At 42.9% G+C, this 25,948-nt stretch overlaps 1 protein-coding gene across 1 annotated transcript; it reads left to right on the plus strand.

Annotated features, from left to right (window-relative positions):
• lrp13 (low-density lipoprotein receptor related-protein 13) lies at positions 1–23,279 on the plus strand. The gene is given in 23 exon segments (XM_036598256.1): positions 1–36; positions 2,707–2,877; positions 3,586–3,795; positions 4,919–5,128; positions 5,759–5,968; positions 6,139–6,281; positions 6,754–6,883; positions 7,078–7,163; positions 9,005–9,259; positions 9,559–9,742; positions 10,410–10,616; positions 11,195–11,363; positions 11,837–12,038; positions 12,685–12,883; positions 14,680–14,804; positions 15,146–15,304; positions 15,306–15,687; positions 16,807–16,941; positions 17,017–17,124; positions 17,369–17,602; positions 19,366–19,873; positions 20,411–20,507; positions 23,271–23,279. Coding segments are annotated over 22 exon segments (4,077 nt in total). The 5' UTR covers positions 1–36; positions 2,707–2,762.
• Positions 23,280–25,948: the final 2,669 nt, after the last annotated feature.

Below are 25,948 nucleotides of genomic sequence, written 5' to 3' on the forward strand. Positions count from 1 at the left end.
TGAGTGCGGCGGTGTGTGCGGTTCTGCTGCTGCACGGTGAGAGAAGCGCACCTCGGCTGCGCTGTTATCACAGTTCTCCGCTGTATTAAACGCAGGAAAGGCGCATCTCAGCGTTTTATCCGCTCTAAAACACTAATTCTAGTCCTGCGGGAGGTTCAGCTGGAGTTGGCGGTGGAGGCTCCCTGAGTGGAGCTGTTGGTTCCGGCCCTGATCTCCAACACCTGCCCCGGCTGATGGCTCAGAACCCCTGGCCTGGCTGGAGCAGGTTCGGTTGTGCTGGGGGACAAAAGCTGGAGAATTTTGTTGCAGTCTTCTTTTTCTCCAGCCTTTCATTCGACTTTCCCGTTCCACCTTAGACGCTTTTACAGTCTGAAGCCTGTTTAGATTTTTCGCGTTTCCACCTTAAACCTTTCTGCAGTGACATTCTGGGGCATGTCTCAGCATCACAGTCAAAGTTTCCGTTCCACCTTTAAACGCTGCTTTAGTTAACATTCTGGGGCTTGTCGTTGCCTCATATACGGATTTTTCGTTCCACCTTAAACACCGAGGCAGTTAACCTACGACCTGTCAGCTTCATGTTTGGGTTTTCCGTTCCACCTTAAACTTTTCTGCAGCGATCCACGCTCGTGTTTGTTTGATGTTTGTGTAGATGTGGCCGTGTGGTTGGTGAGGCACAGAGACCCTGTTGATGTGATTGTTGTTCCTCTGGTTTTATATTAAGCTAATTTCATTTAATAGTCCTTTCATTCCTTAATCCGTGTAGATATTTATAATAGCCTAGCACCTCATTATACGGACCTGAAGTTAGGTTGTTATTTGCCAGCCTCTTGTTCGAATTTTGCCGTTTCACCTTAAATGGTGCAGCTTCAGGCACCAGAAAGTGAGCAGTCCGTGCAACCCAGATTAATCTGTGTCTGAGGATTATAACTAAACAAATGTGGTGAAAACCGGTTGAGTCATAAGGAAGTTGAGGCCGATTTAATCCTGAGACTCATCGTCTCTCAATACAAGTGAATCTGTTCACGAGCCGATCTTGACCGCTCCAACATGGCGGACGCGCAGACGTATCGCCTCACTTACAGAACAGACAACGCGGCATTTGGAATGTTATCTATGGACATTGATACCCATGTATATCTATGGGTAATGTAATGGACGTGGCAGGCGTCGTGCTAACAGCACAGCACGTAGCTAACTGAACACTGGAGACTTGAAATCTGAAATATGTCCATTTTAGTCCATGTTTATAGGTAACAGTGAGTCATACAGTGTCAGAAACCACATAATCAAGACTATTAGATATTACAGAACAACTCCACTTAGTTTTAGACGAGTTTGCATGCTAATCGGGGGGGGCCTCAGCTTTTTTTTCTACTTGTTAACATCATTAGCCTCATAGCTCCAGTGCTAAACTTTAGACGCAAAGCATGTTTTTGCTGATTGACAACACTTGGACGGTTCTTTAGTAAAGTCACTGGTTCAATTTAGAACCATGAGTTCTTTATAAAACTGTTTTAGATTAAATGGTTCTTTGCTTAGGTGAAATGGTTATTCACATTGATGGAGAATGCGATGTGTAGGCATCTAAGTTACACTCTTAAAGATGGTTCATCAAGGTTTCTTTAGTGAAGAAAATGGTTGGATAAAGAACCATGAACACTCAAAAAGACCTTTGCATGATTAAAGGGTTCTTCGTAATGTGTTGAAAACTGAAAAGGTTTTTCAATTTTTACAATGTCAAGCCTGTAGCAATGGAACCTTTTGATTGTTCATGGTTCTATATAGAACCTTTTTCTGTACTGTAGAACCCTTGACGAACCATCTTTTTAAGAGTGTGTATATAGAACCTTTTTGAAAATAGTTCTATATAGCACACAAAAGGGTTCTTCTGTTAAGCTTGACATCAATAGAAGAGTCCTTTTTGGTGCTATATAGAAACATTTTCAGGAAGCATTACAGCCATGTATGTCACACTCTCCATCGACCTGAAGAACCATTTAAACTGAAAAAGGAGCTATATAGAACTCATGATTCTAAATAGAACCATTCCATTCACTAAAGAACACTTGACCATCCTCCTTTTTTCCACAGCGTCCGTTTGGTTTTGATGTTTTCCCCCTTTTACTCTCAAAGTTGAATCATCACTGAATTTGGCTCATTTATGTGCTGTCATTTCTCCACAGAGCCTGCGGAAACTGATTAGGGCTGAACGATTTGGGGCAAATATCTAATTGATATATTTTTTTCTTTCATGAACAATATTGAAACATCAATTTAAATTTTGTTTTCATTTTTAGATTTTCTAAAAATTAAGTTCAAGGCCTTTTTTGGCCCTGACCAGCATATCGCTGTTGTTGGAAGAAAACCTCGTATCTCCATTTTTTATGTTTCAGTTTTTGGCCTAATTTGAAAGTACATGTTACCCATTACTTTGTGTGCAAATTTCATGATGAATGGACTAAAAGAAACAACCCAAAAAGTCTGGTTCCCTTGATTTACGTGAAAAGTTTTTTTTCCTTCTCCTGTAAAGTTATCATTTTTGGAGATGCAAGGTTTTCTTCCGACAACAGTGACAGCCACGTTTTCTGACTTGAGCCTTGAGCGCTTAATGTGGTGCGGTCAGACTGCCAGTGAGTTGTGGTTGTGATGTCAGTGTGTCTCTACTGCATCCTGATCTAAGGAAATGTGTGTTCTCTCTCTCTCTAGCTGTTACAGGTGAGATCAGCCTCCAGCAGGGGGAGCCACTGCGCTGTCGTCTGGGCATGGTTCCATGTAAGGACGGTTCGGACTGTGTGCTGTTTAACCATGTGTGTGACGGGGAGATAGACTGCGCTGACGGTTCTGATGAAGAGGACTGCGCCACAGAGTGCAGGAAAGGTCAGTGTGGTGATCGGAAGAAATTCCACCAGTTTTTCACAATTTGAGTCATTAATGGTTAAGAATTTGAGAAACTGAATTGTTCACAGTGGTGGTGATGGGGAACCAGACATCCACCTCTAACATTTCCAGAATTGACATTTTTGTAACAGATATTTATGTTGAGAATCCCCATTCCCACTGAAGCTAATATTAAATCATTTGGACCCAAATAAACCAGGGTCATCACATTGGCTACTGTAGTGGTCACCAACTGTCCTCCTGAAGATGTTCTTTTCTGCACAGAAGAAATCTGCTCTGATTTCAATTTTACCATTTTTTTTTAACAGGCTGTTTTTGTTTCTGTGCCTTTAAGACTGATGTATGTAAATGAGCTCAGTTCTGATTGGCTCTGCCTCACTCAGTGAACAGTCTAGGCTGAAACAGTCCTTATGACATCAGTGATTGTGGGCAGAGCTAAACTGCTGCAGACTGAATAGAAAGATGTTTGTAAATGTTGGTTTTTGTGACGTCACAAATTCAAAATGGGCTGTTTTTGCTGCTTAGTTTCCAAACATTGACAGTGAGGACTATTTATTTTATATTAAAATTAGGTTAAACTTTAAGAATAAAACACTTGTTTTTGCATCGTATGTGCCCTTTAAAAAGCCCTTTAATAAAGTGGACAGTGAGTGTGAACAGCTGTGTTTCCTGTAAATCTGGTTCCAGGTCAGTTCCAGTGTGCACACGGTAAGATGTGTATTGAACAGAGTCAGGTGTGTGACGATGTGGCTCAGTGCCAGGACCGGTCAGATGAATTGGACTGCTTTAAGCCGGAGGAGGGCTGCGGACACAGATGCGGTAAACTCTGCCTGTCTGACGTTTTTGTCTGCGATGGACAGGCGGACTGCGAGGACGGCAGCGACGAGGCCGACTGCGGTAAGAGACTCGCTCTGACGGTCCTGCGTTCCTGCAAGACTCACACATAGTTTTCCTCCCAGATGTAGTCAGACATGTCTGAAGTTTGCTTCCCTAGTTTTAGCGCTGGAGCTACAAGGCTAATCTAGCTAAGAAGTAATGGAAGCTTATACTCTACCAGTTAGCATGGAGCTAACTGATTGCATAAGCCACCACATACTTACCTGTGTGGAGCGCCACCCATTCATTTTTTTTAATTAGTTTTTTTTTTTTTAATACACTAAAAACAGTCCATTCATTTATATATGACCGTTTTCTGATCTCTCTTTACCCTTCGGAATGAAACAGGCAGTTTTTTTTGCTGTGACTTGTGTGTGTAAATGAGCTATGTTCTGATTATGGGTTAGGTCAGGGGTCGGCATGCGGCTCTTTTACTGCCCTGTTGTGGCTCCACAGTTGAATTAGATTTGTAGGTAAAAATAAAATAATCCTCCTTTACAGTAAAATAAAGCTCTGCTGATCTTTCAACACAGTTTAACAATAAATGGTCTTTTAATGGTTTAATCTGCAGTAAGAAACTGTCCATCTCTAAAGTGAGGCTGAGGTCAGTTTCTCATTCGTCAGCTTCTTGTTCGAATTTTCCTGTTCCACCTTAAATGGGGCAACAGTTACATTCATACATTTAAGGTGGAATGGAAGAATTTGAACAAGAAGCTGGTGAATGAGAAGCGACTTCAGCCTCGTAAAAAGTCAAACGTTGAGAGACATTTTACAAGAAACTGTTCTTTTTGTGGAAAAGTTTCCTGCTGGGGAAAAACAGCTATACCTGAGCTAAAGCTTAAAGCAGAGCAAAGTCAGTCTGCGTTTTTGTTTATATTATATTTTTTAGCCTGTACTAGTACATCAGCACATACTGAGACATATTTACAGCCAAGATAGTAAAATGTTACTTCAATAATAGGTTGCCGACTTAAAACTTCTGTTTGAGTGGGCGGAGCTATAGTTCTGTGTGTGTATATCAAGTCTTTAAGGGTCCATTCATGCAAAACCAAATTTCCTCTGCTTTTATGGTAAAGCAAGTAACTAACTAAGTAACTAAAGCAAGTTACTATAGCTTGTTTACGTTGTTTTGTTTTTTAAACAGATGATGAACCCGATGAAGCTGAAGAGATGGAAGTTCTTGGTGCTGTTAGGACTGACCCCCCTGCTGTCCAGCCTCCCCTGCGCTGCCTGTTGGGCTCCTGGGCATGCAGAGACGGGAGCGAATGCATTCAAAACACCCACGTATGTGATGGAGAGAAGGACTGCAGGGACGGCTCAGACGAACAGGAGTGCACTCAGGAGTGTGAAACAGGTGAAGAGCTGATCAGTCATGACCAGCATCTCATTAATTATAAACCATGCGGCTCAGAGTTAGGAGCCTCTACACGACGGACTAGAAATAAGAGCTCCTTTGCCAATGTAAAGTGCGCACTGTGATTTTCTACACATGCTGCAGTGTGTAAAAATAAAAGCCCCTGTTAATATGACAATGTGGCAAAATAAAAGCCCTGGACAAGAGGACTCTCTTCTAATTCTTGTACTTCACACCAGCTTCATCAGAAAATGAGAAGATGTTGGTTAAGATGTCTACAGTGATCAGTTAGACTGCGTAGGCCTCTAAATTAGTAGACTGTTCAGGATGTGAAATACATGTTTAGTGTGCTTAGTTTTCTTTAATCATGAATTACTAGAGGTCTAGTTTTGAAATGAACTCTTGAGTTGTATCCAGATTTTCCATTTAAGGAAAAATATTGGGTCTGTAATTTGGCTGGGAATTGTCCCAATTGTCCTAATTATCCAGAAGTTGGGGTTATTGTCTGGATTGCTTAGACTCTATGCTGCCCTCTAGTGACCAAAGCTGGTTAATCAGTTAATTTTCCGTCACAGTTCATAACTAAATCTGATCCCAGGTCAGTTTCAGTGAGTGTAAATCTGATTCCAGGTCAGTTCCAGTGTGCACACGATAAGACGTGTATTGAGCAGAGTCAGGTGTGTGACACCGTGGCTCAGTGCCAGGACCAGTCCGATGAAATGGGCTGCTTTAAGCTGGAGGAGGGCTGCAGACACCAGTGCGGTAAACTCTGCCTGCCGGGGTTCTTCGTCTGTGATGGATATCTGGACTGTGAGGACGGCAGCGACGAGGCCGACTGTGGTAAGTGTTTATACGCAATATCCTGAGTGATGTGGGCAAAAAATGTCCATGTGAAATGGTAAAGCCAGGTTGAAGAGGGCTTGTTAAGACCAGTATTAAAAGCAGGTTAGTTTGTGTGAATTTGGTTTCATTTCTATTTTCGTTTATATATTTCCTTTCTCTCTCTGTAGGAGGAGGGACCTGCAGCAATACAGAGTTCCAGTGTGCTAGTGGTCAGTGTGTACCAATTCGTGGGCGCTGTGATGGCAACCCGGACTGCAGGGATCACTCGGATGAGAAAAACTGCACTAACTGGACTGAGTGCCATGAAGCAGTAAGTGAAGTTCTACAATTAAGGTACCACATAATAAATGTGTACCATGTTTTGATTTAATAATAAGTTCCATTTCTGTAGTGTCTTTCTCTAAACCCAAGGACGCTTATAAACATACCACATATGGTATGAGTGGTGTGAGTGCCTTAAAAGGGAATTCCACTGGTTTTGGAACCAGGGGTCGCCATGACAACACAAATATAGACATTTTATTTACTATCCAAAACCACCAGTGAACCTACACGAGTCTTCTGAGTTTTCTCTAGAACAGAGTGTTTCACACCAAACCACTCTGAATGGCTCTGTTTACATCTTAACCACTTAATTATGCTGAAATTCTGAAAAATTGGTGGAATTCCCCTTTGAAAATGGTTATGGATTATTATTAAAGTAGTGGTAAAGCTGTATTAGAGAACCTCTCCACTGTAACTGTTCACTCTAACTGGTTCACTTGCTGTTTGTGTGGTTGTAGAGCTGTGTGGAGTCTCCGGTGCAGTGTGGGCAGTTTCAGTGGCCGTGTGTGTCTAAGACGCAGTGCGTTCCTCAGAGCTGGCGCTGCGACGGCACCAAAGACTGCGCAGACGGGAGCGATGAGGCTGCCTGTGAGTCTTCTCTGACTTCCAGAGCTGGCAGGATAATCCATCCTTTCAGTACTTACTTACGTTTTCTGTCTAAACAGGACCTAAACAATAATAAAGTTGGATGACTATTAGCTGATGTTGGATGACACTGGAGGGGTAGTCCAGCCAAAATTAAAAATTCAATCATCCGTACATCTCTTATGTCTACTCGCCAGTCACAGCAATGTCACAGGAGTCTCTAGAGTGGTGCTTACCAACACTGCTCCTGGAGATCTACCTTCCAGCAGGCTTTAGCTCTAACGTGAAGTGACCACGTCTGAACTTTCTAGTTATTCCTTTTAGAATTCCTTGATTTTAGATAATGTAACTTTGTTGGAAGTGACCTGCTGTGTACTGCTCGCATACTGATTGTGACCTAAGTAGTATACAATGTGTGACCAACATGAGTGACCTGGATTACTCTGGCCGAATATTCCACTTTTTTTCTTCCAAATAACTTAATAGCTCTGAATTCTGCTGAGAATGGATTCAGAAATGTAAGAATAATTTGTCCTGCTGCACTCAGGGCAGCTCTGAAGAAGCTCTATCAGCTTTCTCTGCTGGCCTTGAGGTTGGTTTGCTTACTTTGTCTGTTTAATGAAACTTAACTAACTGCATAGATAACATGGTTGAAACAGTGACTTAATAAAGTTGGTCTCAGCTGAGCAGTCCACTCGGTGTCAGCTTTTCAGGCTCATCTGTGGAGTCACACTGTGGATTCAGCCAAACAAGCGCACAAAACCCACTACGAATGTAGTGAAAATGAATAGCTTTTGCAAATGTGGGAAAACACAGAAAAGCACACAGGTTTACCACACAAACCAATACACAAATGATATTTTAAATTTGTAGCTTTATATATGGTAGAAAACACCCTCCTCTCTGTCGTGGTGTCTTTCAGAACTCAGCAGGCCCATTTCTTGACTGAAGTACTTAGATGTTCATGTCTGCATGTGTACAGATATCCATACATCTTATTTGTATATCTACCGAGCTTCTTTCACATCGGCTGTTTTCTGTAGTCTATTTATTGTATTTTATTTTTCCTTTAGCTCAGTACTTGTTAATAGTCTACGTGCTGTCTGGTCTGTTTAGGGTGTTACATGTCATACATGTGTGACTCGCCAAGTCAAGTTCCTTGTATGTGTCACATACTTGGCGAAATAAAGTGATTCTGAAAAGATATCCACGCTCGCTGCTGAAGACCTAAAAAGTAGCTAGTAATGGTTTCTAAGCAGTGACTGGAGTGCTGAGGACAATGGGGTGGGTTTTGAGATGGGCCTGATCAGGGTTGGGATGCAGTATACGGTGTGTGCTGGTGCGATGTATAGTCTGCTGTTCCAAACACAGCCTAGGAAAACGTCCTTCTGATGTGTTTTGAAGGTGGGAGGAAACTGGGGAGACTGGTTTTAGTGAGAGCACTGATGGATAAACACAACAAGGATGCAAAGCCATGAACTCTGTTAAACCAGTGAGGCTGAGGGATGCAGTGCTACAGAATATTGCATAATACTGTACGTAACAGTAAAAGCTAGTTTTTAGTTTTTAGGCAACCAGGTCTGATCTTTTGAGTCGATGGTCAACACTGTTATTCACAAGTGATCAGATTTGTGTGTCCAGACATCCAGTCTACCTGCATGGGTTGCCGTGGTAACGCCGTGGTAGTCAGTAACTACGTAGCTATGGTGGTGATGCAGATTTCAACGCGGATGCAGGAGAAATGGAGGAGCATCATCTCGCCCTCCAGACTCTTTCAAATTCTCTTCATCATCATGAATCTATGGTGCTCCTCTTGAATCCCAGCACTTCATCACTCTGGATTTGACATTCGTCATTTTTTGTGACACAAAAGACCCGATCTGAAACCCGATCGGAGTGCCAGAAGGGCACGCATATGTAAAAAAAATTCCAATTGAAATCGGATCCAAATGTGGTTTGGATTTTAAGCTGTCCAGCCAATCAGTAATCAATCTGGATATAAATCAGATTTTTGCTGGCAGTCTGAACATAGCCTTTGTTGCTCTAATGGCAAGATGGCCCTGAAAAAAAACAAACCAAAACTACACCCTTGCTGCTACAGCAGGACCTAAAGCTCTTCACTAGTGGGTGTTTTGTAATTTAGGTTATGCTGTTTTTTCTCCCGTCAGCTTTATCTGTCTCTCTGTGTGTTCAGGTGACGTGTCTTGCCCTCCTCATCAGTTCCAGTGCAGAAGCTCAGAGTGTTTGGACCCCTCTCTCCTCTGTAATGGAGAAACAGACTGTATAGATGGGTCAGATGAGGGCGGGACCTGTTCCACTGATACATGCACTGACCAATCTCGGTGTGCACATGACTGCTACAGCACACCCACAGGAACAGTAAGCCAGCTTTTAAAGGGGAATTCCACTGATTTTTCTGAATTTCTGTGTAATTCAGTGTTTGAGATGTAAATAGTCAGGTTTGGTGTGTCTTTATGTAATGTTGATGACAAAATATTGGGAAATCTGAAAATATATGTAGCCGATCTAAGAGCGCATATGAAAGTGGATTAGGTCTGTTTTGAAAACCGCACAGCTCTGAAAACCTAAACGCTGGCCGTATTTACATTAATTCTCTTAGCTCACAAAGGCAGTGTTAGTCTCAGAAACTCACCCTGTCATTATGACTGTCTCCTCAGAGTTGCTGGTGCAGGGTGGGCTACAGGCCTGTAGGTGGCGCTGTGGAGTGTGTGGACGTGGACGAGTGTGTGGAGACTCCAGCAGTGTGCGCTCACTCCTGTATAAACTCTGTTGGGTCGTTCCAGTGCTCCTGTAACCATGGTTACCTTTTGGGTCCTGATGGACATACCTGCACAGTTGCAGGTAAGACACGGGGGGCAGCGGTGGTCTCTGCACCAGGCAAAGGTGGCCAGCTGCCTAGGGTCCCTTGAAAATACAGGTTAGATGTGCTGCATATGGTGATGTTAAATAATCTGTACACAAAACATATGTACACTTTGAAGATGGCTGTTAGTTACGACTGATCAAGCCAGTCAGACCTCGTGACCCAAATGACCAAGCTTGGTCATCCAGCATGACCAGTGTTACCACGCTTGGTCGTCTAGCATGACCAGCGTTACCAAGCCTTGTTGTCCAGCATGACCAGTGTTACTGAGCTTGGTCGTCCAGCATGACCAGTGTTACCGAGCTTGGTCGTCCAGCAAGATCAACGTTAGCACGCTTGGTCGACCAACCTAAGCAAACTGGTCAACCATCATGATCTGCGTGAACCAGCTTGTCAGTGCGACCTTGCATGACCAACATTGGTCAACCACTGTGACCGAACTGGCCAAACTGGCAGTAAGACCAGCATGAACTGAGCTCAACTTCTGTTTCAAACATAGCATTTTTATAATGTTAAATGAGTCAATAAACTGAAAATGTAAGTAACTAACGTGAGGCACATGTTGAACTGACGACATTCACTGTTACAGAAACCTCTTCTTAACCTAATAAAGCGAACTTCACCCACGGACCATTTGTGTTTCAGGTGAGTCATACCTGCTGGCCTCTGTCCAGTCTGAGCTGCTTCTGCTGGACCTGCAGACCTCCAGCTTGGATGTGCTGTTCTCCTCAGAGACGCTGCCTGCTCTGTCTCTGGACTACGACCTGCAGAAACAGAGAGTGTACTGGGCAGATGCAGAGGCTGTGAAGTGGATCACGCTGGACAAGAAGAGCAGAGGAACTCTAGTGGGAGGTGAGGAAATGAGGAGCTTAGATGTACCGTACAGCAAGGAGCAGGGTAATGAAGTGCACACGGCCAAAGACGAGCTCAATGGTACGTAAGAAAATCAGGCTATGTAGTTTATGTTCCGGCTGCATGGCTTTGCTGTGTTTACATTATGATGGTAGAAGGTCAAACTGGATGTTCCATTAAATTCATTGGAGCGGCAGTCAGCATACTGCAGTGGTCAGCAGAACGTTCCACCAAGAGTTCAGATTTGCCAGCAATGCTGTTATTTTTTTAGTCGCCAGTACTCGAACAATTTGTCCTAGAAGTCCAGCTGCATCTAGTATTACACAACAAAAAATAAGAGGACGTGATTTTTTTTTTTTCTACCTCATATAAACACTGCTGAAGCTCCTCCTCCTCTGAGCACTGATTCTCTCTGTAAAGTCATTGTAAATAAGCGAAGAACCTGGTTCTAGACCAGCGCTCCTGCTATGAGAAGCTTTGGGAATGTGTGTCCTGAAGTGACTTGGCTGCTGTGAAGCTCGAGTCTTGTGAGATGTAGACCTGGCCATGTGTTCAGCAGTTCTTTCTTCTTCCTGCAGGTGTGAGGGCAGGCAGCGTGGCGGTGGACTGGGTGGGTCGGAGCCTGTACTGGACGGACAGAGTGGACGGTCAGATAAACGCTGTGGGGCTGGAGGGCTCGGAGCCTGTGGTTATAATGGAGAAGGACGTGGAGGAGCTGCAGGCGCTGGCCCTGCTGCCTCAGAAAGGGTGCGAACACAAGGAGCTTTGGTTTTATAAGTGGATGAACACCATTGTCTGTACAGAAAGAGAGTTAAAGTCAGTATTTGTTCGTAAGAACACACATCTGGGGGAAAACGTCTTCAATTTTGCTGCTGGATTGAAGTAAAACGTGCCATCAACAAGGCCGCTGTCATTCACTACCAGCTGTTTTGTCTAATATTGCAGCATGTAATGTTCTGAGAACAATGCACGGTACTAAAGGGGTGGCTGGGGTGGCCAGCGCCCTCCCTGAGATCTGATTGGCCATGCCAGATGCCACCTCAAATTTCTCTCATATCATTGGCGTCCACCTCATTGTGGAGAGGAGCCTAGATTGGTTCAGAAATTTCAGTGTTGGTTTGGTTTCCACCCTCATTTAGCCCAAAATATCTCATGGTTACCTCCAGATGTACCGTACTGTTAAAATGAAATGGTCATAAACTCTGCTTCCTGTATGTCAGGCTGATGTTCTGGTCAGAAACTGGGGATGAAGCTCAGATAGGAAGAGCAGGGATGGACGGATCAGACAGACGAGTGCTGGTGCAGGACTCTGTACGCTGGCCTGTGGGTTTGGCTGTCGATTCTCTGAAGGAGCGCCTGTACTGGACGGATGAGCAACTGCACTGCATTGGATCAGCCACACTGGACGGAGATGACGTCAAGGTACTTTATGCCTGTCCTGATGAAGGCAGCAGAGTGCTGACATTAGCGAGATGGCTGTTGTGAAGTTCATGACGCCTGAATCAATGTGTGAGAGATTTTATTTTTCTGTTACTGGTCAAATGTCTAAAAAAATATTGTCACACTCTATCGTGAAAATTTTAGTTTAGTCATATATACCGCCCACCTCTAATCAGCTTATTTAATAACAATAATAGAACCTAAAACTCATTTGGACTTGCTAGTGAGGCGAACTGCCGCCTGAGGTCTTCTGAGGTGCAAAACGAATAGGTTCCTATGGAGCCTTTGGGCAGAACTGTAATTTTTAGTGCTTAATCCTCTTTATAACACTTATATTTTTATAACTCCAGCCTCACTCAGCCAATAAGCTGATCAGCCAACCAACATTTGTGTTGGAGCAAAAGGCTGGACCAGTTTGAGAACCACTAAGCTAAAGGGTTAGCATTAGCAAAGTAGGCTCATGATGCTATGTTCAGTGATTCAGCTGGACAGTACGTCTGTCAGACCACTACAGATATTTTACATGCCATGTTAACTTAATAGGTAAGTTAATAGGTTATGAGCTGTAAATTCAAGGCAATGTGTTTTGATTAAACCATTAAAGAATGTTTTAAATATATATGTGAAGTTACTGCAGCTGATGGAAACCCCCAGTCCGTTCTCCTTGTCCGTGTTCGGTGATGTGGTCTTCTGGTCAGACATTCATAAAGGAACCATCCAGAGAGCCCACAAAGTCACAGGCAAACAGCCACAGGTCTTGCTCGACCGCCCCGGACGGCCTCTCGACCTCAAGGAAAGTACAGCTTTCACCTTATTCATCAAAACGGGTTACATTTTGCATTTTGACTGAAAGGGAGGTGTAAAGCACTGTTTGCACAGGATCAGTTTTCTATAAGGATGTGGGGTAATGTGTTACCACATTTCAAATGTTTATGACTGATTTACGTTGGAGAAGAAATCTCTGTATACAGTTAGGCCCAGAAATATTTGGGCAGTGACACAGGTTTTGGCATTTTAGCTGTTTACCAAAACAGATTCAAGATAGTTATATAATCGTCGGCTTAAAGTGCAGACTCTCAGCTTTAATTTGAGGGTATTCACATCCTATTTGGAGGGTTTAGGAATTACAGCTCTTTAATATGTAGCTGCCTCTTTTTCAAGGGACCAAAGGTAATTGGACAATTATCTCAAAAGCTGTTTCATGGGCTGCATGGGCTATTCCCTCGTTAATCCATCATCAATTAAGCAGGTAAGAGGTCTGGAGTTCACCACGAGGTGCAAACCATTAATCAGCCTCAAGCATAGAAAGGCCAGATTAGACTTCACCAAAAAACATCTAAAGAGGCCAGCCCAGTTCTGGAACAGCATTCTTTGGACAGATGCAACTAAGATCAACCTGTACCAGAATGATGGGAAGAAGAAAGTATGGAGAAGGCTTGGAACGGCTCATGATCCAAAGCACACCACATCCTCTGTAAAACACGGTGGAGGCAGTGTGTTGGCATGGGCATGCATGGCTTCCAATGGCACTGGGTCACTAGTGTTTATTGATGATGTGACAGAAGACAGAAGCAGCTGGATGAATTCTGAAGTGTGCAGGGATTTACTATCTGCTCAGATTCAACCAAATGCAGCAAGGTTGATTGAACGTTGCTTCACAGTACAGATGGACAGTGACCCAAAACATACTGCGAAAGGAACCCAGCAGTTTTTTTAAGGCAAAGAAGTGGAATATTCTGCAATGGCTGAGTCAGTCGCCAGATCTCGACCCGATCGAGCAGGCACTTCACTTGCTTAAGACAAAACTTAAGGCAGAAAGACCCTCAAACAAGCAACAACTGAAGACAGCTGCAGTAAAGGCCTGGCAAAGCCTCACAAAGGAGGAAACCCAGTGTTTGATGTCCATGTGTTCCAGGCAGTCATTGCCTGCAAAGGATTCTCAACAAAGTATTAAAGGAACATTTTATTTATGGTAAAGTTAATTAGTCCAATTACTTTTGAGCCCCTGAAATGAAGAGGCTTTGTAGAAAAATGGTTGCAATTCCTAAACATTTCGTAGGATATTTTTGTTTAACCCCTTGAATTAAACCTGAAAGTCTACACTTCAGTTGCATCTCAGTTGTTTCATGTCAAATCCAATGTGGTGGCATGCAGAGCCCAAATCATGAAGATTGTCACTGTCCAAATATTTCTGGGCCTAACTGTAAATCACAGAAATGGGCATGGCTGTTAGTGGTTATTTCTATGGTTCATTTTATAGCACAGGATTAATATAATGTATGTCTACAGTTAACTTTATAGCAGGTAATAAAACCTGGAGTTTTAATTGGCGCAGTAGCTTGCATGGCAGAATCAGATGGGACTAAAATCACTGAGGAACACCTAATTACTTCACTCAACCTCCTAATGTAAAACAAAATTCTTCCCAAGACAGCTTGTGTGTGTGTGTGTGTGTGTGTGTGTGTGTGTGTAGATAATACTGTGTTTTTATAAAGCTGCTAAGTTTTCATTGTAAAATGCCAGGTATGTAATTTGTTCCATTAACAGGTGATCCACCCGTTGTTGCAGCCGAGTGTGGAGAACCCGTGTGCGTCAAGGAGCTGTTCTCACCTGTGTGTGTTAGCACCCGGTCTGAAAGGTGTGTGTAAGTGTCCATCTGAACTCGAGCTGGATGAGGACAGACTCAGATGCTACGAACCCAAAGACCACACCTTCCTCTTGCTCCTGTCCCCGACTGCAGTAACACAGGTACTGCGACTACTGCAGTTACCCTCCACACAGAAAGGTGAAGCCAGTCTGAGCTCAAACCAATATAAATGTTCTTAACTTTGTTTGAACAAACATTAGTCACTGCGCTCTAAACAGATGTTAACAAGCATTGCAAACTTTATAGGACCCTCTGAAAGTGTTATCAAACATTACTCAGCGCCGCCCTCTAAAGGTGTTAACATCAAATAAAGAGTCGTCGCTCAGCGCCGCCCTCTAAAGGCGTCATTAACCAACATCGAATGAATATTAATATGCTTGTGTGCAGACACTGTATCTGCTGAGCCTGTGTGCTGGAGTGATGGAGGTATACTGTTTTCCAGGTGAACCTGCAGAGCCGTGATACAGGTGTGGGTCTGCAGGACTGGCCGGAGCACCGGAGGATCGACCTGCCCGGTGTGCAGGAGCTGAAGAAGCTGGACCTGGTCATTCAGGACAAGGCTCTGTACGTGTGGGATGCAGGCCAAACGGCTGTGGGAGCTGTTCAGGGTGAAGGACTCGGGGGCGTCGCGGCGTGGATCACTGTTCAGCCTGCTGAACGATATGCTGGCCGCAATGGCCGTGGACTGGGTCACTCTGAACCTGTACTGGAGCAGCAGCAGTCAGTCTGGCCTCTGGGTCACCTCAGCTAAGGGCACTCAGACTGCGCTCATCCTGCAGGACGAGGTCAGGAACGTGAGCTCCATCACCCTGCAGCCTGTGGCTGGCCGGATGTGCTTCACTAACAGTGTCCAGCTCAGCAGGGTCCAGCTGGAGTGCTCTTATATGGATGGACAGAAGCGGAACGTGGTGTGGGTGGACGCTGTTCAGCCGGTCTCACTGAGTCTGTCTAATGAAGAGAACCGGCTGTACTGGGCCGATACCAGTGAGTTACTGCTGGAACATTTCTAGATTTATTTTTGCTTAATTTTGATCTTACTGGAAATGTTATGCCAGTACAAGTTGCTTTGATATTTTGATGAGGTTCACTTGTAGCTCCAAATGCCACCATGTGGTGGTAACAATAATTATATTTTTAGTTGATGTATGAAATGCATAATGCTTGTTTGTTTTTTTTTGGTTTTTTTTTGCTCAGCCAAATTGTCTGCTAACTCATCTCATCCCACAGTTTGACATATTGACGTCAAACCAGTTCCAGTATGTTTGGTCTGATTGAGTAGTGGATAGTTGTTGCATAGCAACCACTGTTTTCCCCTCACCCTCCACCATCATAAAAATAGGAGAACACTCAAAGATATGTGATAAAAGCATGCTAGCAAATACCTAACAACCACCTGGGACACCATACTCACAAACCAAGAGATACCGTATTAACCACCTGGCAAAGCCATGGAAATCACCTTCAATACTACAGCAAAAACCTAGCAACACTCTACCAGCCACCTAGCAACCATGACATCACATAGCAACCACCTAGTGATGCCTTAACAATCAATACCATAGCAGCACCGTATCACAAGATACTCAATAGCAACCACCTCCAATACCATAGCAACCACATAGCAACACCCTAGCAACCATGGGGAATAACATGAACCACTCAGTAACACTCTAGCAACTGCCTAAGATATAATAACCACCACCTAGCAACACCTGAACAACCTAGCATCCACCTAACAACTACCTGGAATACCATAGCAACAATCTATCAAAACTCTAGGGTTACTTAAACTGTACAGTTGTTCTGCATTTTCTTCAGGAAGTTCACTTTTCTAGTTTATTACTGTTTACTTGTTAATATGCATGAGTAGAACTACCTGCGTTACGTTGGAGTTCATTTATGTTGACCATTCAGCCTCAACTAATATAGAGGCTGAATGGAAACAAATATCGTCTTATTCTTGTTTTATTGTTTGAGTTGCAGTTCAGTTAGAGCAGTCAAGACCATAGATAAACCTTCAGCACAGCGCTGTGACACAAATCAGTGCAGAGGTGCTGATTTCTCTCTAATTCTGTCAGATATGCTCTGTTCTTTTTCCTTCAGGTCTCGGAGTCGTCGCCTCGGTTGGGCTTGATGGCACTGATTATAAGGAGATAAGAACAGAGGAGGGCTTGGTGACCTTTACTTTGGCCAACAAAGTCCTTGTCTGGGTCACTAAAGAGAGGTTAGTGAGACTTTGTTTACATTCGCTTGTTTTGTTTAGTGTTTGTTTGTTTGTTTGTTTGTTTGTTTATTTATTTATTTATTTTCTAGATTCCATGAAATGCTGGTTCAGTGATGACCAGCAGAGGGCGACACTGTGGTTTGAAGTGAAAGCTGAAGTTGTAGATGTGAAAGCCTTCAGTAAAGCCGGTCAGACAGGTATTAGTCCACACTTATTCTTAAAAAGCTAATATGCAATAGGACATTTATACTAATGTGAATGGCAAATATGTAGATTTCTAAAAGTAAGTTGTAGATTAAGTATGCTCCCCAAATAACTGTCTATTCTGCTCATGTTTACTGTTTAGTCCAGCTGCTTCTGTGTATTAAGTGTGTTTCAGTAAAACCTGACCTGAGTGGTCAGTGGTGAAGTGTGAACTGTATTTCGTGATGATGTGTCCAGGCAGTAACTCCTGCTCTATCAGTAATGGAGGCTGTGCTCAGCTGTGTCTGCCGTATCCCGGAGGCCGGACGTGTCTCTGCGGCAGCGCTTTTCTCTCTGCTAATGAAACGGGCTGTGTGCCGGACCCCCGCTGCCCCTCAGGAACGCAGCCGTGCGTGAGTGGGGAAGAGTGCGTGTCCCAGGAGAGATTCTGCGACGGCCGGCCGGACTGCGCCGACCGATCGGACGAGATCTGTGAGAATTTTTCTCTTTACTCACTCAGACTGGACCAGGGGTCTCTAGCTCTGCTAGGTCACTCAGAGGAGGGTGTGTAATGTGATGTGGGAGATGATTGGCTGATTGGTAATTTTAACCAGGTTCTCACAGAGCTGTTGAGGTGAATTAAGGAAAGCATCATTAATGATAGATAGACAGATAGATACATAGATAGACAGATAGAACTTGATCTAACTTGATCCTGAAGGGAGACTGCAGTGTTACAGCAGTAAGACATAATTGCACATAAACTTACTTACATTAGGCAGAAATAGAAAAATAGACAAACTATGAAAGAGTAGGAATAAAAGTATGTCTTGCATATTTACATAAAATCTAAGACAGATTTGTTGTATTTACATCAGAGCAGGTGTTGCACTAAGTGGTCTGAGGTCATTTCAACACAATGAATATACGCATAAGTATGATAATAAAGCTCATAGTTACAGTTAAACCTAACGCCTTTAGTGTTGTTTTGAAATAAGCAGTGGTGATGGATGGTTCATTTAGGCCCAGTCCCATTTCTTCTTTTTACCCCTTGCCGTTGTTTTCGAGTACCACCCTAACCCCTTGGAACTGAGTTACAATGGTAGTGGTTGAAATCTTGCCCTACAAAATGGGACCCTCGAGAAAAAAAAAAAAAGACCCTGCCAGTCTGCAGTGACAGCAGAGGAGGGTAAAGTTCAGCTCCTCACTGCTGGGCTTTAGTTACATTTAGGGCATCATATGACTTCAAAGAGGGGGGCAATTATTTATTATCACCCACCCCTAATTCTTCAGTGGTATGAAGCTGAAGTCAGATATTCACCAACTTCTCGTTTGAATTTTCCCATTCCACCTTAAATGGAGCAGCTTCAGGCATCAGAACTGCTGGACTATTTAAGGTGGAACGGGAAAGTTAGCTAGCTAGCTACCAAGATATTAGCATGCTACTAACAGTTTTTTAAAGCTTGTTGTGAAGAAAACGACCATAATACACTGAATAACATTAAACTAAGATAAAACAGTGCTTATCATAATTTTTTAACTGAGAAAATTCTCACATTTGTGGGTTTCTTTGGTCTCTTGCGCAGCCATTTTGCCCTTTTTTTTAAATTATTTAATTAATTAATTTATTTATTTATTCATTCCCCTCTCATAACTCTCTGGAGTCTCTGAAAAACCTTTGTTTGGAGGGTCATGTAGCCCCAACACTTCGCCCTACCCCTCTATCTCAACAAGAATCGGGACGCCCTAAACCTAGACATGAATGCGCAAAACACGGCTAAGGAACACAGTCCGAGCAGTCCTTATAACTTTGTGTGAGTGGGCGGGGCAAAACTTCTATAGGCTGAATAGGTGGATAAATGTCAGTAAGTTGCTTCTTTTGAACCACTGAATTGAAAACGTGCTGTTTCACCATGTGAACTGGTACCTTTTGAAATGTTAATGTTTACGTTTTACTTCAGACTATGTTTCAAAAAAGTGAGGTCTGGTTTTTATCATATGGGCCCTTTTTTATATGCTGCTAAATGTAATGATGGTCCTGATTATCAAAATGGTGCTCCAAACCTTTTGCTAACCTGCAGTTCTTTCCAAATGTTTCTGAAAATTGTTTTGTAATTATTAAAGTGAATTTATTTACTAAATAATGGCTCTTGATTATGTATGTTGTGTCCATAGTATCAGAGAATGTCCTTCATTTATGCATATATAAACATATTAAGACCAAAACACTGCTTTTGTTTTTATTTTGATTTCAGGCGTCCAGGGCAAAGCTACAGCTATTGATGACCGCGTTCGTCCAGGCTCTGAATCCCCGCCGGCTGGACCGAGGTCCTTCAACACCTCTGTTTTGGTGAAGAAGCCGGGTTCTGACGTCAACCTTTCTCACAGTCCGATATTCCCTCCTCCTGCGACTCCGCGGAGTCGGGATAACGTTTTGGTGAAAAGCCAGGACCCTGATACTCGTCCCGGTTCTATAGCCCCCTCCCCCACCGCACTGGGCTCGGACAGTGGCGTTAAAGTAGACAGCGTGGACGCGGAGGCGTGCGGTGTGAGACTCTGTAACGGTAACGGTGAGTGTGTGTTGCAGGACGGAGCGACCGTGTGCCAGTGCGCGGCTGGGTACAGCGGGCCGCACTGCGAGGAGCCGCTGGGCGGCATTGTCCAGGGGCCGGTCATTTACGCAGCTGGAGGGCTGTGTGTGGCTGTGATCGTGCTGGGAGTGACCATTGGAATCATGCAGAAGAGAAAAGCTGCACATCAGAGGTTGGTAGTTGGTAAAGCTAACAGCTAGTGATGCTCTAAAGGTGCAGGAAAGGTTCTTTAGAGCATTTAAAGGGTTCTTAGTAAATGAGTGTGAAGAACGTTAAGTTTAAAAGGTCTCATTTCATGTGTGCCCCCCCCCGTCCACCCCGTCCACTTCTGTTTGTGCGGGTTTACATACCAGAAATGAGGCTTCATTTTTTTTAACATTACAATTTTCCAACTTTTCCATGAATTATTTAATAATTGCAAATAATTTTGTAAATACATTGAAATATTCAGTAACTACTATTAATATTCATTAACTATTAAGAATATTCAGTAACCAAATTATTCAGTATCAACTATGACTTTTTTAGGATTTATTAATTCAGTAACCACTATGAATTATTCAGCATCTACCATAAATATTCAGTATCTACCAAGAATATTAAGGATTTACTATGAATTATTCATAGGATTCCTTATTCATTATTCTTCTACATCTCTTCTATGATGATTCCTAAACTGTGTGCTGACAGAAGCGTGTCTGTGTTTTAGGCAGGCAGGAGCGAGAGAGACCAGAATGCAAGACCTGGAGAAGAGAGGAGAGCCCACACCCGCACCACCAAACGGCAAAGAGTCCGAACACACTGAGGTCAGATTCTGTTCCAGACAGCACTTAAAGCTGCAGTTCAGACTCCTCTGATCCAGAACTGACTGTCTTTAGCTAAAATGAATCGTGTACTGGCAAATATCAGTTAGAAAGCAGATGGATCCGGTTCTGAAAAAGGTTCAAAGCTGCATTTTTACTTGGTGAAAATAAATATAAGCAGAACACTCGTTCTGCCAGAATGCATGCTAAAAACATTAGAACCAGTGGAATAGATAAATTAAAAATTTACATTTATTTGCCTCGACGCAACATGGAAAACTCATTCTGTTTACTGTCTCAAATATGAAAAGTGAAAAAATTAAAGAAATCTAACGACTGTGGAAATGATTGCAGTCAGCTAAATAATTGATTAGGCAGTAATGTAATATTGGACAGGCCGACGGTCTAATTCTAAATGTATTACTGTCTCTAAAGGTACAGTGGGTACTTCCTGCCTTTGTGTGAAGTTCTTAGGATTTATCTGCCTTTTTCTTAATATTAATCACAAAAAACATCATCCCCTGCATAGGAACCCAGTTCTCTTGTAACTGAGGGGTGGACAGCTGTATATTCATGATTTAAAACCTCCAAAGATGCTGAAACGCTGAATTCAGTGATGAACTACTGAAGGTTCTACTTTCTAGACTTCTGTTAGCACTCATTACTAGCATAAGGTAAAACAAGCAAACACCATGCCTGGGGCAGCTTCAGCTCAGCAAACCTCGGCAGCTCTGGTCACCATCCACCACATTTTTCTCCATAATTATTCACACCCATGTTTGCTTTTCCTCGCTCCGCTGTTCATGACACGGTCACTATGAGAACACGGACGAAACAGTCGGCGGTCTTATCGTACATAGTGGTGCAGAACCAGCCCTCATGCGTACAATTGAACATTCCTCAGCTTGAATGATAAATGTTTATTTTAAATAGGGACTCTTTTTCAAAATGAAACTAACAGCAGCTACAGCTAATCATTTACATCCCTACACTACACACATGCTGGCTTATTGGCTGTATTTGTGGAGGGGGGTGTTGTAATATTCATTTACTCTAAAATCACTTTTAAAGCTCCTGTTGTGGACTGACTGACTGTTCTCTCTCTTCAGCAGGACGGGGCCTCGGCGGCGGATTAGCCCTCCACACTTTCCACACTTTTTCATCATTAAACAATAAAGCTTATTGAAGCAGAGCTGCTGTTTTACTGCCTTCACTTTATTTTGTACTGGATAATGTGAAAGACAGGAACGTTCACGTTCGTTCTGCTGTGTTTTGTGTCATGGTGAAGTAGATCTGATCAAACTTTCATCTCTGCTAGTCATTCATGTTGCTCAACACAACTGCAGATGAGCTGTTAGGGTACAATTAATTACGTTAAGGTTTGGTGGGAGGGGCTTATGCAAAGATAACAGCAGTGGGAGGGATTTATTCAGTGTGGTGGGCGTGTCCTAGCCTCTCTGAGACACCTGTGTCAGGTTTAGTAACAAAACTGCTGTGAAAGCGCATTAAGAGCAGTTATTTCACACACGTCAGTGTGAAGCAGCACAGAGGCTGAAGACTTTAAACATGGTTTAACTGATTACATCAAACAAAGTTAAATTCAGTAGAAATTCAAAGTTTGTAAAGTTGATTAAGTTCACACAGTTCAGAAGTTCTTTAACTACGTTTCAGAGGTTTTGTTCTGATTTAAAGTGGTGAATTTAGAAGGGCTCATCAGTGGACAAACTGTGATTTTTATTTATTTATTTTTAAATATAATGACATGGTGGTAACTTAAGTGTGGAGAGACGGTGTTAAGTAGAGTTTGAATGGGGTTCTTTGACTTTGAAAAAGTGTAGGATTTGAAAATGCCTGAATATGAATTGTAAAACTGAAAAATCAAAACTCAGACCAGCACAACACACACTAACACACCAGCACCACATCAGTGTTCCTGCAGTGCTGAGAATGACCCACCACCCAAAGAGTACCTGCTCTGTGAAACGAGGAGGTGGACTGGACAGTGCACACGTTGTGCTGTAAGATCTTCAGGGAACAGAATTTATGAAAATGTTCAAATTGCAGATCCAGATATTTTCCTTCAACGTTACTGAAGAGAGCACTGCTCTGCTGAGACGCCTTGGAAACAGAAAGAACATTTTATGGCTGCTGTGAAAGAGTTAGAGTTTTAGTCTGTAGGCGGAGCCTTATTTTAGCCATGCCCCTGCATTTCAGAGCATGAAGTGAGGCTGCATCTCTGTCCCTCATGGCCACATGGTGAGCAGTTGGATCCCACTGGTTTGAAGTAAATTTGTCCCAAAGTCTGAAAGTCGGTGTGGAACATTAAGAATCGTCAGATTTTTATGTTTTAATAAAAAAATGATTTTCTGTGTGACCAGCTGTTCAGAGCTGTGTTTGCTGGTCATGTCCTGGCCACATTTTTGAGCTCAAAATTAGCTAAAATTGTCACCACCGAAACAGTCACTACTGAAACATTTGATAAAGTTTTGGTAGAGTTATGATTATTTCGGTAATGACCAAATGGAATGTTCTGTCATTTATTTGAATAAAATCTGCATAATTAAGGTACAGGCCCTGTAGAAAAGCCCATAGAAACCATTAAGTCAAAGCAATAGGAGTCTAGTCTGTTAAGCTGTTCTCAGCTCTGACTTTGTTCATGTACTGTTTCTCTGGGTGTTCGCTGTTGGCACTTCAGTGAACATCTGTCTGCAGCTGGTCTGCTCTTGTATTTTTCTGTGACATTCTGATTGATGTGTTTATCCTCAGAACACTTGAGGCGTTCAGGGCTTTAATTGTGAATCTCTCAGGAAGGGCGGGGACCCCTGGGGTGGAGAGGGTGGGCCACAGTGCGGTACACGTTTCTGATCTGCCCAGCTGGGAATAACCAGACTGGTGGAAAACGAATAAAAAAAAAAGCATGTTTACTGCTGTTGTGCATGATTGACGGCCAGTTTGGTAAGAAGATGTAACCCCCTGTCACTCAGAGGGTCTTTATTTGGTGCCCCTTGTGTATAGACTGGATCTCTGACACGGGAAAACAAGGCAGATCTACAGTACTGGGCAGACGCATCATCTCCTCTATATAAACATCTTTTATACAAGTCAGTATTCATTTCCACTCAGATCAGAAACAGTGTGAGGCTCTCTTCAGTACGTCAGACCAAACAAGGTAATACCTCACAAATATGTTTATTTATATTCAGATTATTTACTAAATGACTCAACTGATAATTCTATTGGTCATTGGTTTATACAGAAGGTGGAAAAGATAATGGAAACGCCAGGCCTAAATATACTGTCACAAGACAAAACCTTGTATCTCTATTTTTGTTGGTTTTTGTTTATTCATTTTTTCTCAGCTGTGCTGTATTTTGTGTATATTTACTCTGCTAACCTCACTTTGTTGAAATAGTTTTCTTTCGTTTTTGTTTTTCTGAAAGTGCAGGTGAGATGGAGGGGCTGAGGGCAGCGCTCTGCCTCTTTCTGTTGGCCGCATATACATGTAAACCAGTGAGTATTTTTGCTTTTCGTGGTTATAAAAGATGCTGTGAGCTTTGTAATTTATGACTCTATGTGATGTAAACAGCTCTGCGTTTTGTTCTCTGTAGTATCTAAACAAGTCCTCAATGTTTGTTTTGTATACATTTATATATCAAACCTGTGAGCAGTGAAAAAGATGACCAGTGCAGAAAGCAATGGCTGGGAGAACATTTCAGTGATGTTAAACTAGACTGAATTAAAAGGGTAACTGCCTTCAACAATAACTGCTTATAACACCAAGAATATTAAGGCCACTGTGTATGAAATTTGGGGCCTCATATTCCTTATAAACAGATTTAAAAATATTTTACATATTTGTGTATTTTTGATAATTACATCATAACATACTTATAATGTTTATAACTATTACAAATACTTATTAAGCCTTATACTGGCTTACTCTAAGCCTTAAGTGCTGTTTATCTGATGGGGACAGTTTTGGTGTCTACCAGGTCTTCCAGGTGGTTGTTAGAAGCCACATTTTCTCTGTAGCTTTTAATCATTTTTTGAACTCCAGTTTTGGAAACTCCTGTGTTGGCATTGTTATGGGGCTGTCTGTTCCCTGTGCATATGATAATAAAGGCTTGATTCTTTCTTTGTTGTGTGATTGTGTCCACATGCACCGGCCCCAACAGATGTGCATCGTTACAGGAAGCCAAGAGTCCGCCGAGTCCAGTGAGTCCAGTGAAGAGGCCGCCAATGCAAAGGCAAAGACCCCAGGGCCCATCCTGCCAACCACAACGGATCCCCAACCTAACCACAGTCAGACGGCTCTCCCCAATGTTAATTCAACCACGCATGCGCCGGTAATCAGTAGCCACACGGCCAGGCCAGTTTACCCAGATGTAACCCCAGCGCCGCCAGTGCCAACTGGTTTCAGCATAGGACCACCAGACCCTCAGCCTGCTGTGAACATAACGGAGGGCGTCATGCTCCCCTTGTTTACCAGACGCCCTGACAACCGTGGAGATAGCGACTGACCACCCAAACACGCCACCAACCGCAACGCTAGTGCTGAATACCATCGCCACTGACCACAGGCCACAGTTTATAGGCCTCCTTCACTGTGCTTCATTTTCTTTGGCTTCAGTCGTGCAGTTTTAGTAGCTTAGTTAGTGGAGAGGCCGCAGCTGTCGTACTTCGCTTTTCTTACAGCATGTGAAAATGTAAGCTGACCCTTCAAAATGTGTGAACATTACATGATGACTGGACCAACATAAGTGATCCAAAATTGCTACATATATTAAAGGAGAACATAATTCAGTGGTTGAGATGCAAACAAAGTCATGTGGAGATGTCTTTACAGTGGTGGGAACCAGGGGTCGCCATGACTACAACACAAATATAGACATTTTATTTACTATCAAAACCACCAGTGAACCTACACGAGCCTTCTGAGTTTATATGGAATGTTGATGATGGGAAAATAGTGGAAAATCTGAAATAATAAGTTTTCTTTGGGGACTATTTTGCCTCACAGTGCCCTGCACGTATCCCTCCACCATGAATAAAATGCGTTAGACCAAAATTCTTTCATTACCACTGTAAAGAAATCTTCACACCACTTAATTATGCAGAAATATGGAAAAATCAGTGGAGTTCCTCTTTAAAAGTCCCACAGATTCCATTATGCAAAAACGTGTTGATTCTGAGCCAGCTTGAAACGGCGCTTCCAATCCAAACTTCAGAAAAGTCTGAAGAGGTGCTGCATTCATGTTTTTTTCCTCTCAACTGAATGTTAATGAATATGCAAATGACTTGACTGTTTTTCTTTAAAATATTAAATGCATCTAAAAGCCCTGACGGAGTGTGTGGACCTCAGTGTAAACCAGCTAAAGTGCATCAGATCATATGAACTGCTCATTCATTACTTGCAGTTAAACATGTCAGGCTAAAGGCCTCGC

Source organism: Colossoma macropomum, unplaced genomic scaffold (genome assembly GCF_904425465.1).
Source record: "Colossoma macropomum unplaced genomic scaffold, Colossoma_macropomum, whole genome shotgun sequence".
Taxonomy (NCBI): domain Eukaryota; kingdom Metazoa; phylum Chordata; class Actinopteri; order Characiformes; family Serrasalmidae; genus Colossoma; species Colossoma macropomum.